Source organism: Pteronotus mesoamericanus, unplaced genomic scaffold (genome assembly GCF_021234165.1).
Source record: "Pteronotus mesoamericanus isolate MK-2021 breed Mesoamerican mustached bat unplaced genomic scaffold, CSHL_Meso_final contig_204, whole genome shotgun sequence".
Lineage (NCBI taxonomy): Eukaryota > Metazoa > Chordata > Mammalia > Chiroptera > Mormoopidae > Pteronotus > Pteronotus mesoamericanus.
The window spans coordinates 171,092-188,525 of NW_026555088.1; the positions used below are offsets into that span (position 1 = coordinate 171,092).

Here is a 17,434-nt window from a genome sequence, read left to right on the forward strand (position 1 = left end):
CCAGCTCAGCAGGGGGCCCGGGCCCAGGAGGACACAGCGTGGCTCCCGCGCGGCAGGGAGCCAGCTCCTCAATAAAACAGCAGCTTCCACAGCCCCTCTGTGTGGTCATTCGGCCCTGGCCTGCAAGGGGACCCGCCCAGGAGAGGCCCCTTCCCGCGGCACCCACCTGGGTCCCGCGGGGCGGGCCTCAGGCGTCCTGGTAGTAGTTGTTGAAGTTGATGCGCAGGAGAAAGTCCTCCAGGTGGGGCTGGTAGCCGCGGTTCACCAGCTTGGTCACCACTGCGGGAGGGGCAGTGAGTGTGGGGGGCAGCGAGTGCAGGGGCTGCTGGGTGGGCCCCGCCCCCCTGCCCCAACACCCACCCAACGGGGGTGCAGCTCACCTTTAAAGAGGAAGTGTGAGTAGTACTTGAAGGTGTTGTAGGACTGTTGCATGAGAGCAAAGTTGGGGTGCTCGGCGCCTCGGGGGCCGCTGGCTGGGCCCCAGGGCTGGGAGATGAGCTGGCTGCGGAACTTGAGGACCAGACTGAAGACGCTGTGGATGATGTTCATGACAGGCGCCGCCTTCTCCGTCAGCAGGCCCCTGGGGAGCAAGGGCCAATGCCGCAGGTGGGCGACGCAGCCCCACGGCAACACTGCCTGCCTGTCTCCCTGGTGCCCACGCTCACCTGAAGACGGCCTTGTGCAGGTACTCGGCATGGGCGCGCTGGATCTCCTCAAGGTCGCCCACCGCGGCCAGCCGGGCCCGGAACTCGCACCAGGTGACGTGCAGGATCTGGTTGGCGATGTAACCCTGGATGACCTTCACGAAGTGCTGCATCTCGTGCTTGAACAGCTGCAGCTGCCGGAACTGCACAGAGCCGGCCGCGGGGCTCACCAGGGCTGCACAGAGGGCAGGGGTGAGCCGTGGGCACCGGGGCCGCCGCCAGAAGCTGAGGGGCGCAGGCTCGGCCAGGCCTCACCTGAGCGCTTGAGGTGGAAGCAGACGTCCTTGAGTGTCCACATCATGAGCTTCAGCTGCAGCAGGAAGGAGAAGATGCCGCTGTACCTGCTCAGGCAACTCTCGGTGATGATGATATTGAGGGGCCAATCAACCTGCAGGGAGTGGGGGGGCGGTTCAGCTCAGCGGACCTGCAGGGCAGCCCAGCCCGCCCACGCCGTGAGCTCTGCTGACCTTGTACCGGAGCTCCAGGCAGCTCAGCACGTCCGGGGCGTTGGGGACAAAGGCTTCGGGCAGGAACTTTAGGGCGAAGGAGAGGTTGGCGGCGAGCGGAGAATCGCCGTGCAGGCTGTACTGCAGCGCCTTGCGCAGCACCGTGTTGAGCACCAGCGGGTTGAGCAGCTCCCCAGGTGTCTGCCCCGCACCCAGCTGTGGAGGCCATGGGCACAGGGTTGGTGGCGGTCCCTGGGTCCCACCGTTCCGTGGTCCCGCCTCCCTACCACCCCGTGGCCCACCCGGACTCACCTTCTCAAAGAGCAGGTCGCTCAGGGACTGCGCGAACTCGCCGTCCTCCATCAGCAGGAAGTGCCGCAGCGCCTCGAAGTGCGCCTCCAGCTGCAGCTCGACGAAAAAGTAGTCCACGGCGGCCTTGTTCACCAGGGAGACGCTAGCGGAGGGGCCGCCGGGTCAGCAGGGCAGGGGGTGGGGCGGGCGGGGGTGGGGGGCTGGCCAGGGGGTGGGGCGGGCACTCACTGGGCCGCCAGTGGCGCGGTGACCGAGCGCTTCATGAGCACCGGCAGCGGCAGCAGTTCGCTCAGCTGCGCAGCAGTCTCGTCTGTGGTCTCATCCCCAGCCGAGGGGCCTTGGGTGTCCTCGGGGAGGGCAAAGGCCCGGGGTAGCCCATGGTGCAGGAGGCGCGCAACAGGAGGTTCTGCTGCAGGGACAGCACAGCCTGCTGTGCACCTGGGCCCTGGCCAGCCGGCCCGCCCGCCCGCCCACTGGCCTCGCCTGCCACTCACACATGGCCTCGTAGCTGTCTGGGTACTGCTCCAGGCGGTACTGCCGCACCAGGCCTGCCAGGTAGGCCTGCTCCCTGTCCAGGCGCCTGGCCACTGCCCCCTCCTCCACCTCCTCGCTGAGGTTCGGGCTGCTCTGGCCAGCAGCACCTTCCTGAAACAACCTGGCCTTAAGACACCCACTCCTTCCCTTGTCCAAAATGGGCAGGGCAGGTGGCTCATTGCCCACACAAGGCCAGGGCGGGGTGGCCAGCACAGCATGCTCCCCACCCGAGTCCCACCTCATCCACCCTGACCTGTGGGCTCAAGGGCCAGTTGGGAGAGCAGTCCTTAGTGTCCTCATTCCTCCCTGGGCCTGAGTGACACACACAGACCAGAAGGGCCGTCAGGGTCAAGTGCCTGCTGCTGGGCGGCACCTCCCTGTCCCCGGGACAGACCTCTCCCTGTCCTCCCTGGCCCCCTTGGACCCACAGCCGCCACCAGTGACAGCTCGGAGGGCCCGCTGACCTGGCCCATCAGGGATGCCGTCTTCCAGAGGAACGGGTGTGGCCAAAGCTGAGGGCAAGGCCTGGAAGCCACTTCCTTCCCCTCCCCCGGGGCTGGGGCCCGCCGTGGGGGCACACGGGCTGCCTGAGGGTGGCCCTGCCAGGGGCTCTGACTCCCCTTCCCAGACAGGACTCCGCACTTCCAGGCCGGGGCTCGACTGGGACACGCCGGTCGGGGCGCTCTGTGGGGGCCTGGGCGCGGCCTCCCCTGGGGGCACCCCCAGCATCACCTGGGACTGAGACACGTGGCCGGGGACGGTCCCCCGGGGCCGGGGGGGCGCCACGTCCCACACGTTCTCCCCCACCCTGATGCTGGCGTCCGACACGTGGCCGTGGACGGTCCCCCGGGGCCGGGGGGGCGCCACGTCCCACACGTTCTCCCCCACCCTGATGCTGGCGTCCGACACATGGCCGTGGACATTCCCCCGGGGCCGGGGGGGCGCCACATCCCACACGTTCTCCCCCACCCTGATGCTGGCGTCCGACACGTGGCCGTGGACGTTGCCCCGGGGCCGGGGGGGCGCCACGTCCCACACGTTCTCCCCCACCCTGATGCTGGCGTCCGACACGTGGCCGTGGATGTTCCACCGGGGCCGGGGGGTCACCACGTCCCACACGTTCTCCCCCACCCTGATGCTGGCGTCCGACACATGGCCGTGGACCTTCCACCGGGGCCGGGAGAGGGCTGTTCCGCAGGCAGAGCCCCCTGTGAGAACACCATCCTCCAACACAGGCCCAAGAGGCTGCCCCGTGGCCTGGCCGCTCCCCTCCTGCGGGGGGCTGTCCCTGGGCAGGCGTGCACAAGGCTGAGCGGCCCGCCCGACCGTGACGCAGGTGTCCGGCTGCATGTCAGTATCCCGCCACAGCTGCAGCCCCTCGCAGCTCCAGCTGCCTCCGATAGCCGGGGGGGGCCCTGGGGGGGCCGAGGTGGCCACCGCGGGCCTCAGGACGGATCGGAAATCGTACTCCTGTGGCCCCGAGCGCCCCGCATCTGCCGCTGGAGATGACGCCGAAGGGGGCAGGTCTGAGCCGATGGTCTGCAGTGCCTCCTCCAAGACAGAGGCCGCACCCGTGTCCGCAGGCTGCTCGGCACCCTGGCCCGCGGGCAGGAAATCCTGGAGGCTGAGGCCTGCAGAGAACAGCTGCGGCCCTGCTCCCCGCCCCGAGCCGCAGGCCCCCACGGCTGGGGGCTCCAGGGGCTCCGGCGCCGGCCCGCTCGGCCCGCTCGGCCCCGCACACCCGGAGTCACAGCCGCCGCCTCCATCGGGGGGCTCGGGACCCGAAGACGAGATCTGAAACACGGGTGCACAGGGCCCCTCTGGTTATCTGGCTCTGCCCCCAGTTCAGTTCTGCAACCAGCACCAAACCCATCGAGTGGGGGCAGTGGAGACATGGGACGGGCATCCACTGTGCTCCCTGGGCGACGGAGGCCCACGCGCCCCCCTCAGCCGCGGGCTACACGCCCTGGGTCCTGCCCCGGCCCCTCACCTGGGAGCCTGCGCTCGGGAGGATGCTGGGCAGCGCTGGGGGCTTTCCCTCGGACACGGCTCTCAGCATGGCCTGAGATTCAATTAGCAGGATGGGAGGCGGCAGCTGCGTTGGGGGAGCCGACCCCACACTCGACCCAGAAGACCCGGCCCAGCACCTCCACGCCTGCCAGCGGCCACTGCGGCGAGGCACGGCCTGGCGGCACCGGGCCCTCGGCCTGCGCTGCACCCGCAGCCTCTCCCAGCCACGCCCCCAAGCCCCCCCACCCAGGAAGGGCGCGCAGATCTGCGCGGTTTCAGGGGATTCCGAGACCCCGGGCCTGGGAAGAGCCGCCCTGGCGCCCACCTGAATGCGCTCCTGGTCTGCTAAGAGGAAGCGAGCCCGCGCGCTGGCCAGCCGGTGCCTCTGGACCTTCCACAGCGCCTTCTGCTCCCGACGCGCTGCCTCTGCAGACAACTTGCTATAATGGTCAACCAGCGCCTGCCTGAAGCCACATCCAGAGCGGACTGGTCACCAGTCACCCCACACCGCCCAGCTGTCTCCCCACGGGGATGGCTCTCTGTGACAGAGGTCCCAGTGGGTGGTCTGCACAGTCGGGCACCTTCCCCAGGCCACCAGCTGGTCCCTCTGCGCCCCCCCAGCTCCAGCAGAGGCCCCACCAGGGCAGCGCCCAGCCGGGGCCTGCAGAGCGGCCACCAGGACAGGCCCTGCACAGCCAGCGGTGCCAGCCCTGTGGACAAGGCCTCCTCCTCCGCTGCACAGAGAGGAGGACAATGTCTAGCCTCATGCACCGACAGGCACACACCGCGTGTGCACACAGAAACACGCGGACGCGTGTGCACATCATTCTGGCTCCAAGTCCCAGCTCGACACAGTGTCCGAGGCCTGACGGCCGAGGCTGTGAGCAGAAAGGGGCAGCCCCTCCCACGGGGCAGACGTTCTGCGGTGGCGAACGGGCACCTGCACAGGCCACAGTCCTCGTCCCCGACCCCTGCGGCCCAGCAGGGGCCTGGAGGGGACACGACTGCTTGCAAATTGTCAAAATGAAAAGCAAAACGACATCGCGGGACCCAATGAGCCACGAGGCCCGCCGTGCCCTCACCCGAGGAGAGTCGCGTCGGCGCGGCCGCGCCGCCCTACCTCGCCTTCCTCTCCAGCTGCTCCTCCAGGGCCTTCAGCCTCCTCTCCCGGTCTCGGAGCTCGCGGGCGTAGCTGAAGTCCTCGTCCAGCTCCTCCTGCCTGGCTGCCCGGCGGCGCTGCAAACACCCCACATGCAGCCTCACCGGCCAACCCGCCCCGGGCCCACCCCCCTCAGTGCCAGCAGCCTAGCTACCTCCTGGTCCTTCACAAACTGCTCCTTCAGCCTCTGAAACTGCTCTCGCTTCCGGGCGTCCAAGGCCATCCGTTCAGACATCTGCCGATCTGCAAGGAGACAGCGAGCGCGCTGGTGTGAGGTGCCCTGCAGGCGGCCCCAGAACCACAGCACGAGGACCTGGGCCACACGCACCGCTCAGCGCACTTAAGACCCTGGACGCAGCTTCCCGGGCCTGGACGATTAACTCCTGTTTAGCAATTTCCATGCGTAATTCCTGCAAAAGACCATCAGTGAACACACCCCAGCCCTCTGTCCCCTCCCCCAGGCCGGATGGCCTGAAAGGGGGCTCCTCAGACCCCAGGTGGCTCCTCTGAGGACAGCACCCGAGCTGTGAGGGAGGCACCCCGTCCGAAGCAGCGACAAGGCAGGCGCCCCGGGCAGCCAGCGGGCCCGAGTGTGCTCCCCCCGCAGGGGACCAAGGGGCTGGGGCAGCGGCTGCCCTGGGCGGACAGAGGGCCAGCCCCCTCCCCAGCGCCCAGCCAGCCCAGGGAGAAGAGGCTGGAGCCCCTGCCCTGGGCACCCCCACCCACGGGGCAGAGACCACCAGAGGTAGCAATGGCTCGTGCCGCCTGGGGTGGGGGGTGGGTGAAGGGCGCCCCGGGGCGGGGGCCCGCGCACCTTCTCCTCCTTGCTGACAGAGCTGTGGCGCGCCACCCTCTCCATCCGCCCCACGTAGACAGCGCAGTCCTTCTCGATCTCCTTCAACTCCTCAAGGGAGAAAATCACCGAGATCCGGGGGACGGGGACATCAGACCAGCAGAGGTAGTGCTGCCAAGGAGGGAGGGCCCACCGTGAGCCGGTGACGCGTGGCTCCACACCCAGCTCTGCTTCCCTGCTCCTGGTCACCCACGTGGACAGGTCATTCCTCCACCAAGGGGCAGCCCCCCGCCACGGCCCCGGGGACACCAGCCAGGCTGTGGGGGGCCCCCACCTGGGCCCCGCCCCCTGCAACAAGGGCACGCCTGGCGCCTCAGGCAGCCTGCGAGGAACTGGAGGCCCGGAGCCTCCCTCCGCAGCAGCCACGCACGGGGCTCGGCCCACGCAGGCAGACTGGGCCCTGCCCCCCGGCCTCCCCCAGACCCTCAGCTGCCGCCGGCCAGCCGCCCGGGCAGCTCCTGGGCGCCGCCTGCCCCGTGCTCCCCGGCACAGCCCCTGTACCTGTCCCGCTGCCCGAGGCTGCGCTCAGCCCAGCACTAGAGGGCACCATTAGCCGCCGGCTGAGCCCGGCACCCCCTGCCCCGACCCACGCTGCCCCTGGCCTGGCATCCACCCTCTGCTCCTGCTGTCGGGCGCCCCGGGTCCACGCGGCTGGCCCTCCTGCCTCTCTGCTCAGACACTGGACGGCAGCTCCTGGCCAAGGCTGCCCGTCCACCCACGCCCTCCCCCTGCCACCTGGGCCTGGGTCACAGGGACGCTGGCACAGGCCTCGGCCCAGGGCACGGCCAGCCCCCGGGCCAGGAGACACAACTCCCTGCGCCGGCCTGGTCCGTCCTCTGCAGCCACGGGCCCCCACCTGCTGGGCGTCCGCCCACGAGGAGGAGGGAGGAGAGGGGCCCACGGCCCCTCCGCCACAGGGCGCCTTCGATGCTCCTGTCGTTGAGGAAGTGCCCAGAGACAGGAGCCCCCCGCACAACTCTCGGGGCACTGAGGGAGACGCCCCCACGCCCCCAGCTCCAGCGTGCTGACCCGGAGCTCGGACGAATGGCCAGGTCTCAGGGACGGGGGCGGCACTTCTGAACCTCAGCCCCCAGGGGCCAGAGGGACGAGGGCGCCTGCCGCAGGCACGCCCGGGGGCCGCCTCACCCGGGGACAGCAGAGCCTCAGCAGGTTGATGGTTTTCCCGCAGACGTAGACATCGTGGGCGATGTGCTTCAGGAACGCGGGCACGCAGTCCTCCGCCTCCTTGGAAATGAGCGCGTAGCCGTGGGTCCAGTAGGACTTGTCTGAACATGGGGGGGGACACACAGCTGGCCCGCGTCCAGGACCGCCCCACCTGCCTGACGGCCCAGCCCCGCAGCCAGCGCCCCTACCTCTGCAGCCCAGGTACTCGTGGTTCACCTGGATCATGAACTCGCCGTAGGCGTCCCTGAAGACCCCGCTGTACACCCAGTCGTGAATAAACCTGCCAGGGCGGGCGGGCCAGCGGTGAGGCGGCACGGCGGGCACCAGGCGGGGTGGTCTGCCCAGGGGGCCAGGTCCGAGCCGCCCACCCCCCAGGCTCTGTGGGTGCCTGAGCTGAGGCTGGGTGCGGCCCCACCCCCTACCGCGTGTAGGGCCGGCAGCTGGTCTTGAGCAGGGACAACAACACCGGGTAATGCTCGTTGCTGCGGTTGCCCAAGGCCTCCTCGTAGAGGTAGGACAGCAGCTTCACCCCCTGGAGGCGGCAAGGAGAGGGGGCTCGATGCAGCGCAGGGCTGAGTGCGACCTGAAGCCCCACCCAGGAGGCCATGCCCGGCCTCACCCTTCCCCGCAGCAGGGAACTCACAGTGGGGAAGACAGTCTGGGGCTCTCCTTCGCAGGTGCCAACGCCACAGAGCTCAGCCAGGTACCTAGACACGGAGGCCAGGGACAGTCGGTGAGCGGGGACCGAGGCCCCCCAGGCCAGGTGAGAGCAGGTGAGCCCAGTGGGCCCCAGGCCCCTCCCCACGGGACATCATGCTCAGCTTCAAAACCAGCTGCACCTCAAGGACCGCAGCTCCTGGCCGGTGCCGGCCCACTGCCCCCGCATCCCCACCTCCTTCTGAGGCCCCGGCAGGGCCCCGGCACACGGTGCTGACCCTCCCCGCACATGGCCCTACCAGGGGACCTCGAGACCGGGCTGTGCCTCCACCACCTCACCCAGTGCCGCCTCCTCTGGCCAGGACGACAGCTCAGCCCCTCAGGCCCCTTGTCCTGTCCCTGGAGTCCACAGAGCGGCACAGCGCCCCCAGGCCCCCAGGCCCCCCCTGGCCCGCCTCCGCCCTCGGGGCCTCCACACTCGCCACCCCCCACCCCCGCCACCTGGGAGGCCTCCTCTCCCCCTGAACTCGCCTCCCCGGGGCCCGCAGCCCCTCACTCTCTCCTCCGGGTGGCCCGTGGCGCCACTCGCCTGGGGTCGCTCACGGGTCCCCCGGTGCCGGCCAGGTCTGTGGGGCCCTGAGCCCCGCCATGGCGGGCCACGGGCAGGCACACCCGGCGCCCAGCCCTGGGGGACCCAGCTGGTGCAGGGGCCGGCCAGCGCCGACCAGGAGGGCTGCTCTCCGCGCCCCCGGGCTGGGCCCTGGGCCTGGCTCACCTGAGCTGCCGGCCCAGCTTCTTGAAGAGAAAGCCGATGGCGAGGAGGCTCAGGGTGGGCGGGGTGGAGAGGACGCAGGCCCGGTAATACTGCAGGTACCGCCTGAGGCCGCTGGTGAAGGCCTGCGGGGCAAGGGGACGGGCGTGGCCGCCACCCTCCCGACCACCGCGAGGGAAGGGGCACCCGCGGCCACGCCCAGACACCCCCCAACCCCCACAAGGACCCAGGCCCGGACCGGCCACGACCGGGGACCCTCTCGGAAGGGCAGCTGGGCATCGCACACAGGCCCAGCTCTGGGGGGGTCTCCGGCCGCTCGGTCCGCGGGGGCCTCAGGAGTGGTGTGTCCAGGAGGCGGCCGGCCCGCCCCCGTGACCCAGGCGCAGGGAGGCCCTGCCCACACCAGCCCTCCTCTGCTGACCGCCCCGGCCCGGTCTCCGGCCCGCACGCCTGCCCTCACCGCCCGCCCCCGTCAGTGCCCCCAGAGCGGCCTGCGCAGCAGGGTGCCCATCCCTCCCCCGAGGCTGCACCGCTGTCCCGGGGGACGGCACCCAGCGCAGGGGCAGCTGGGAGGCTTTCAGGGAGACCTGGCTGCGCCCTGGCTCCTGGAACTCAACTCGCCGAATGAGGGAGGCCCTGTGTCGACCGTCACACAACTCGCTGGGGACCCATGGGGAGAGCAGTGTGTGCCCCCGATACCTCCTGGGCCTCGCCCCAGGTCCCCGACTCGGGGCCACGCCTGCCTCCCACTGTCCTGCGGCCCACACGTGTCTGCCCAGTCCCCAGGGCCGCGTCGACGGTGACGTGTCCCGCTCCTGGAGCACAGCCATCGGGCCTCAGACAGAGGACGAGCGGGGCGTCCGCAGCGCTGGGGGAGGACAGGGAGGGCTGCGGGGCCCTGCGCAGGCCCAGGCCTACCTGGAACACGAGCCCCTTGCTGCATGAGGCGTCCAGCACAGGCTGCAGGGAGAAGTGGCTCAGGCGCGCGTAGTGAGTCCCGCACTCGGCCACCTCCGAGAGGAGGCTGCTGATGCTCTCAGGGGACGTCCCTAAGACATGAATGCCCCGCTTCACCATGAAGGCCTGGGTCAGCTGGAGAGGGCAGAGCAGAGGTCACCAAGGCCGGCCACCCAGGCCCCTCTGGCCACGCGCCCACCACAGCCCTGCCCAGGCCGCCCAGAGACGGGCCCAACCCGAGACGCACAAACAGGAAGCTCCGAAGGCGAAAAGCACACCCAGCTGCCCTGCCACCAGCGAGGGAAACACAGCACAAAGTGCCACTTCTCACTGGCCACGCTGCAGAACCCACATACGAAACGTCCAGCCACCCGTGGGAAGGACGGGGAGGTGGGGGGAGACAGAGCGCCCTCCGCACCACAGGGGAAGGGCACACGGAGCAACGTGCCTGGGGCAGAAGCGTTTGAAAAGGGCCACCGGCTCTGGAGACCTGACTCCCGGGGCCGTGTCGGTGGGAGTGAGGACGACCCACACAAGTGCCTGCCCCAGCACGCTCGCCCTCATGTTTCCGGGGGACTTGGGCCCAGCGCTTGGGGCGCGGGGGCTGCAGGGTTCCCAGCAAGGTCTGCAGCCCCGGCTGGTGCAGCTCAGCGGGCCCAGCGCCCGCTTCCCGGTCAGGGCACCGGCCTGGGTGGCAGGCCAGGTCCCCAGCAGGGGGCGCATGAGAGGCAGCCACACACGATGTTTCTCTCTTTCTCCCTCCCTTCCCCTCTCTGAAAATAAATAAAATTTTTAAAAATCTATTTTAAAAAAAAAGAAAGTTTACAGCCCAAGTACTTACATTCAAAAGAAGGTCACAAACCAGCAGCTGTACTGCACACCTTAAGAAACTAGAAAAAGCAGTAAACTAAACCCAAACGAGAAGGAAATAACAAAAATTAAAGCAAAATAAATAAAAGAAACTAGGAACAATAAAAAGAATCATGAAACCAAAAGTGGGTTCTTTGAAAAGATCAACAAGGACAAAAGACAACTTAAGAAAAGAGAGAGAAGGCGCAAGACGCTGGAGTCAGAAATGAAGGAGGGCGTCCCCGCTGACCCACAGAGCACACGCGGCCGTAAGAGGCCACCACCAGCAGCTGTTCGCCAACACACCCGACAGCCCGGGCGCAGCCGGCACCTTCCCGGAAACACGCACCGTCCACGCCGACTCGAGAGGGAGCGGAAACCAAACCCCCTGCGGGCGAGGCCCGCGAGGCCGGATCGCGGCCGCCCCACAACCCTGCGCACACGGCCCCACAACCCTGCGCACACGGCCCCACAACCCTGCGCACACGGCCCCACAGTGCGGCCGCTGCCACCGCGCCCGGGAGCCGCCAGCAGCCCCACCGACCACTCCCCTCTCAGGAACCCTGGGACCCGGACCGCTGACCCCCCCGAGTGACCCCAAAGCTCCTCTCCTGTACCCGAGTTCCCGCCGAGAACCAGGGAACCCTAGGCCTCCCCACTGCTGAGCCCAGGGGAGGCAGAGCCCCAGGCCCCCTTCCCAGGACCTCGCCTGCGGCCCCGCCCGTGGTGGGCCCCCTCGGAGGCCTGCGAGGGGTACGCCGTGCTCTTCCAAGTCCCCGGAGGGCTCTTGCTGAGGTGCGTGAGTGTGCCGTGGGGGCTGCCACATGCCCACGCGGGCCGAGTGCCTGCTCAGCCATCCCAGGCAGCAGCGCCGCTGCCGGCAGGCAGCGATCAGCGCGCCTCACGACACGTTAGAATGACCGAGGGGATGTGTACCTTGCTGCAACTGAAAGAAAATAAAAGCAGCCAAAACCTCCCAACAAAAAAACCCCAGAGCCAGGGGGTTTCACTGGTGACTTCTACCAAACAAAGAATTAACAGATTGTTCTCAACTCTTTCAAAAATACTGAGGAGGAGCAGTCCCTAATTCTCAGAGGCCAGTACTATCCCAAATCAAAGCCGATAAATACATTCCAAGGCAGAAAACGACAGGCCAATACCCCTTAGGAACACAGATGCAACATCCTCAGTCAGGTGCTAACACACCAGGTCCAGCCACGTACTGAGAGGACCACGCCCATGATGAAGTCAGTTTTATTTCAGGAACAGCAGGACGGCTCAACGTGGGAAAATCAATCGCTGCAATGCACATGGGTAGGCTGACGGAGAACATCGCGATTGCCTCAGCTGATGCACAAAACACACACCTGACCAAGTCCAGCACACTTTTACAATAGAGCCAAAGAAACCAGGATGGGAGGGGAGCATCTCGCAGCAACTGGACCTGCCAAGGCTCACATCGCAGCTGGTGGCCGTGGACTGAGGGCCTGTCTGCAGGACCAGGAACAAGGCCAGGGAGCCTGCGTGCACCACTTCTGTTCACACAGCACTGGAGGTCTCCGCCATAGCAATTAGGCAAGAAAAAGTAAATTAAAGCTGCCCAAACCAGGAAAGAAAAAGTAAAATTATCTGTTTGCAGATGACATGATCATACACACAGAGAACCCTAGAGGGCCCCCCCAGAAAGAGTATCAGAACTAATAACCAAGTTCTGCAAAGCTGCAGACTACAAAACCAATGCACAAAATTCGGTTATATTTTTATATACTAGCAATAAAAAGTCTGAGGAAGAAGTTAAGAAAACCACTCCATTTATAATAGCAATGAAAGAATAAAAGTCCTTAGGGATAAACTTGACCAAGGAGACAAAAGGCACGTTGCAGCGAAAACCGCAAAGCACCGCTGAGACGCATCCACACAGAAACGAGCGGGAAGGCAGCCCCCGTCCGCCCCCTCGACATCGACTGTTGCTAAGATGGCAGCGCTATCCGGAATGACGTACGGATCAACGCGACCCCCATCGGTACCCCAATGGTGTTTCTTGTAGAAAAAGAAGACCTACAAAATTTGTATGGAAATGCAGGGGGCCCTTAACCACCACAGCAATTTTGAAAAAGAAGAAAAAAGCTGGAGGACTCACACTTCCCAAGTTTAAAACTCACCACGGAGCTACAGCGATCAAACACCGTGGTCCTGGCGTGAGGACAGACGTGCAGACCGAGGGCCCACGACTAAGCCTCACACCCGGTCAGCTAACTTTCGACAGGGACACCAAGGCCATTCGACAGGCAAAGCAGTCTTCTCAACAAACAGAGCCGGGAGCGTGGGGTGCCCGTGTCCTCAGAGGAAGTGAGGGGACCCAACAGGCTGGAGCGCCCGCGTTCACGGCTGCACGGTGCACGGCTGCCAGGAGGCGAAAGCGGCCCGCGCGATCGTCGAGGGACGATGGACAAACAAATCAGGGAGGTCTGTCCGCGCGCAGGACACTGCTCAGCCTCGAAAAGGAAGGGAACGCTGATGCCTGCAACCCCCTGGGCACCACCTGAGGACACTGTGCTCCATGGCCTCAGCCAGTCACAGGAGGACACAGACGGGAGAGCCCACGGCTGTGAGGCCCTGGAGGAGCCGCCCTCACACAGACAGAGAGTAGCGGGCGCTGCCCGGCGCGGGGGTGGGGGTTCGGGTTGAGCAGGGGCCGAGCCTCGGGTTTCAGTGGGGACAGTCAGTCTGGAAGACGGGAAGCTCTGGGGATGAGGGCGGCGACGGCTGCACAACGGTGTGAGCGTCCTCATGCCCCCGAACTGCGCACTTACGTGGTGAAGGGGGCACATCATAAGCCGTGTAACAAAACACGACGGCGCTGTGGGCAGGAGGCCCTGGGCAGCGGCACGGCCCAAGGGGCCGCTGTGAAGAGCCCGTGAGAGGTAGGGGGGGCGGGCAGCTGCGGGAGGGGAGGCGGCACCGGGGGACCCTGCACAGGGGCTTCCTGCCAGCTCGCGCGCTCCCGGGCCCCGCAAGAGCAAGGGGCAGGCCGGCCGCAGCTCCTGGCCGGCTGAGAGGTCCGCGAAGCGAGGAGAGCCGGTGGCCGCCGGCCCCGTGTGGCCCTTCGGAGGGCCGGTCCGCGCTGTCCTCGCCCAGGCACCAGAGGGAAGGGCGAGGAGGCAGAGGGCCCGCTTCTCCCATTTCACCGACAGCAACGTGCGTTGGACTCTCACTCAGCTTGTGGAAGGACATTAGTAAACGAAGAGCTTGTACAACAGAAACGCGAAGCGCATTGCTGCGGTCGCCGCACAGCTGGCTTGCAGGCCCCCAGCCCAGCGATGGCCGCCGCCTGCCCAGCGCGGGGCAGTCACTCCGCTGCGCCGGGGCAGCGACCGGTGCCAGCACCCCTTACCTGGCACAGGGGAAACGTGGCAGAGACGACCCCGATCAAGACGTTCAGCACGTCCTTCACCAGCTCGCACTCCCTCACCAGGATGGGCTGTGTGGCCTGCGCCAGGCCCCCGCCCAGCACCTGCAGCTCCCCGCGGCACAGCCGGCACAGCCTGTCGAAGGCGTCCCTTCCCGCCTCCGTGAGGTAGGGCTCCTCTCTGTGGCCAGGGGGGCTGTGGAGACAGAGTCACAGGCACCTCAACTACATGAACAGAAGGCAGCAGACAGCGACACACAACAGCACGCCCAAGAAATCCAGGGCGGTGAGTATCTAACCAGACAGCAGCCCGTGAGTCAGCTCTGTGGGCTCACAACCCGGCCCGCAATCCACGATGCTCTTCAACGGACGACGCACCGAGGGGCGCTCTTCCTTCGCCACCACTGTCCAAGCGCAGGGGCAGCTCTGTGTCCACCTCCCGGGGTCGTCCCGGCCCAACCGTGGCCCCACGACTCAGAGCCGAGAGAGAGGAGCCCGCACAGGAAACCACCAAATCCCCACTCGTCCCCACAGGGAACTTGGCCCCTAACAGGAGGGAACAGCTTCCCCAGAACGGGCGGCAGGCGTGGAGCAACAGCAGAGGGCGCCCTGTGGACCCACCGGCTCCGGGGCAAGCGCAGGGGCAGAGTTCAGTCCTGGGGCTGCGCGTGGACAAGGGGCTCTGTTTCTGGTGGGAACACAGTTTCCTTAACTGCCTGCAGTGGCTGCGGTTTGAATGGAAACGAGTTCTAGAGGTTCGGCAAGTAAACCTGCGTGACAGGCCTCCACCCCCGTTCGGGGCGGTGTCAAGGCACCGGCGCGCTGCAGGCAAGAGGCCCTGGACCCGGACGAGCAGGGCTCGGGAGACGCTGCTGTGGCCACCCTGGCCGGCGGAGAGCCCGCTCCCGTCCTCCCGGATGCGCACGAGGGCGGGCCCCCGAGCCTGGATCACGTCTTCCCGGCCCTGGCCGCACCGCCCGCCAGGCCTCCCTTGGACACCGTGGACCACGAGCCCTCACGGGAAGGGTGTGAACTCAGGCGCGAGTGACCCCTCTCCCTGAAGGGTGTGCTCTGCAGACCTGCTGGCACGGGGGAGCCTCCGGGAAGCCTGAGGTCCTCGCCCCCAAGCGTCCCGCTCGGCTCCCGGGACAAAGACAACGTGCGCTCGCCGGGCTCAAACTCCCGGGCCCTCGTCCTGCCACAGCAGCTCCCGCCAGAGCCGCCTGGGCTCTCTGGGCCGCGGCAGGTGCACAGGCCGGAGGAGGGCAGTGCCTGCCAAGGCCAAGGCCGAGGCCAAGGCCAAGGTGTACCTACCAGCCGACTTGCTCCCAGCACCTCTGCTTGCTGGGCTCGTATGTGAGCACTGCGTCCCACAGGTCGATCTCAGGGGTCGTGCCGGGCTCAGACTGGGAGTCGGGAGTCAGATTGGACGCGGACTGGAACCCTTCATCTTCGGACGGGTCCACACTCCGAGGCACCTGGAGGCCGGGGAGGCGGAATCACCGCGTGTGCCTTCGGGTCTTGGTTTCACCATCCAGGGCACCGCGTGTTTACTCTCATGGGAAAGCCCTGGCAGAGCACGTCCTGTTTCTCTGGAGCACGTGCGCACTACGCGTTGTTTTTGCACACGTTAAACATTTAAGGAATTAAATTAACCACGCAAGCTATCAATTTCCAATTCCACAGAACACACAAGCCCCAGTGAAACTTACAATCAAATGCATCCAATCTGGAATTTCCATTTTAGGGAACCCAGGATAAAAACTATACTAGAGACATAAAAACTTATATAAACCAAGGTGTTCGCTACAGCATGGTTTCTGTTTGCAAATCACCTAAACGTCTTGTAGTAAGAGAATAACTGAGCAACAAACAGTGCATTCTTCGGGCAACATTCCTAAAACCACAAACACAAAGCCCAATGATGATTTACTTAATTACGTAGGGAAAATCCCGCATTAGAGGTGGAAAGGAGCACAGAAAGCGGCGTGTATGGTGGGGAACAAGCATTTTTTACCCCATGTGACTCCTGAGCACTTGAAATGAGGCAACTGAGGAACAAAACCTTTTACTTCATTTTCGTTAACTGAGGTTTAAGGAGCACCTCTAGAGAGCAGAACAGGTGACTTAACACCACGCCACCAGGTAAACAGGGAACGCGGCGAGTCGCGTGGGCTTGCAGGTGCGCAGCAGCATCCTTGCCCAGGAAGGTGGGGGCCGGCAGCCTGGCCTCACCCCCACTAAGCCACCGAGGGTCCCGCACTCTACGGCTGTCCCACCCTCCCCGTGACAACAGGGAAGTCAAGGAGGCACTTCCAAGGGCCCCGGAGGCAGGAAAGCGGCGCTCTACCTTGATGGCCAGTCCACAGAGGTCTGCGCTGTCTGGCACCGGGGGCAGGTCCAGCCGGACGTCCATGTCGTATGTGCGACTATGCACAAGGGCTCCAAAGAGCGACACCCGGGTGTCTCTCTCAAACTTGTCCCCACAAGGCTCTCCATAAGAGAAGAGCTGGGCAGTGGACAGGCCGGTGCCCGGCGTGGCCTCCATCACCTGGAGCGCTTTCTGGATCGTGTCCTGACACAGGTACTCCTCCCTGGACATCAGAGACCGAACGTCCATCTCAAACACACTCAGGTCGTAGCAGTCATAGCCGCTGTAGGGCACGTTCCTGCCGACGTGCTTGTTGTTGAAGAAGTAGTCCCGCTTCCGCGGCAAGGCTCGAGGGGGCCCACTGCCCGCCAGCTGCACCAGCAGGTCCAAAGCCGACCCCACCTCCCCCAGCGGGCAGCCAGGGGCTGCTTCGAGTTTCTCCACAAGCTCCTCCAGCCGGTCAGCCTCCGGGCCCAGGCCGCCCACTCTCAGGTCAAAAGACAGCATGAGGATCTTGTTTTTCACGGGGAGTCTTGAGAGGTCAGGCTGCAGCTTGGGAGCCTCGTCTTGGAAAAGATTTGCGAACAGAGCGTTGTAGGCCACCCGCTTGAGGCTCTGCTTCGCCCGCCTGCGGCTCGGGCCGCGCTGGCCCAGGTGAGCCTTCGCGGCCGGCAGGAGGGCCTCGCAGAGGTCGTCCAGCAGCTGGGTGATGCTGTCCATGCCCACCGTTCTCGGGTCCCCGCGGCCTGACAGCCGGGGGCGGGGGCGACCGGGGCGACCGGGCCGACGGGCGGGCGGCCTCCTCGACGGCGGCCGGAGACTCCGAACTGGAACGGGACCGGGTCTGCGGTGGCGACGCCCCCGCCAGCCGGCCCGCAGCGGCCCGCAACATGCGACGCGCACAGAACCGCGACGAATCGCAGGAGACGCGCGCAGGCCGTACGCAGCGGGCTCGGTGGCTTCGCGCTCTCTTGGGGCCCGAGAGAGGGCGGCCGGGAGCGACGCCGCCCGCGGACGGTCCCCGGGGTCAGGCCTGCAGGGCCACCCGCTCACCAGACCTCGACCCGGACAGCGCGCGCCGTTGCAGCTCCCGCCGCCGCGCGTCACTGCCAGGGGCCCCGCCAAAACGCGGGAGCCGGCGCGCAGGACTTGCGTCACTGGGTGGGCGGTGCCCTGCGCGGAGGGGCGGGGCCCTGGCGGCTGACGACCGCAGCGT

The 17,434-nt window shown here is 66.3% G+C and overlaps 1 protein-coding gene across 1 annotated transcript; it reads right to left on the reverse strand.

Annotated features, from left to right (window-relative positions):
• Positions 1 to 74: 74 nt before the first annotated feature.
• Positions 75 to 17,266, reverse strand: TUBGCP6 (tubulin gamma complex component 6). The gene is made up of 25 exons (XM_054570447.1): positions 16,198 to 17,266; positions 15,162 to 15,325; positions 13,833 to 14,043; positions 9,551 to 9,724; positions 8,636 to 8,757; positions 7,847 to 7,910; positions 7,626 to 7,735; positions 7,392 to 7,483; positions 7,165 to 7,304; positions 5,980 to 6,129; positions 5,494 to 5,575; positions 5,320 to 5,408; positions 5,127 to 5,242; positions 4,332 to 4,470; positions 3,987 to 4,058; positions 2,461 to 3,790; positions 2,250 to 2,308; positions 1,957 to 2,107; positions 1,691 to 1,871; positions 1,463 to 1,604; positions 1,172 to 1,366; positions 960 to 1,092; positions 666 to 879; positions 381 to 580; positions 75 to 279 (listed from the first exon to the last, which is right to left on the reverse strand). Exons 1-25 carry the CDS (start codon positions 16,936 to 16,938, stop codon positions 188 to 190), a joined length of 5,163 nt encoding a protein of 1,720 aa, XP_054426422.1. The 5' UTR covers positions 16,939 to 17,266; the 3' UTR covers positions 75 to 187.
• Between the last annotated feature and the right edge of the window lie 168 nt (positions 17,267 to 17,434).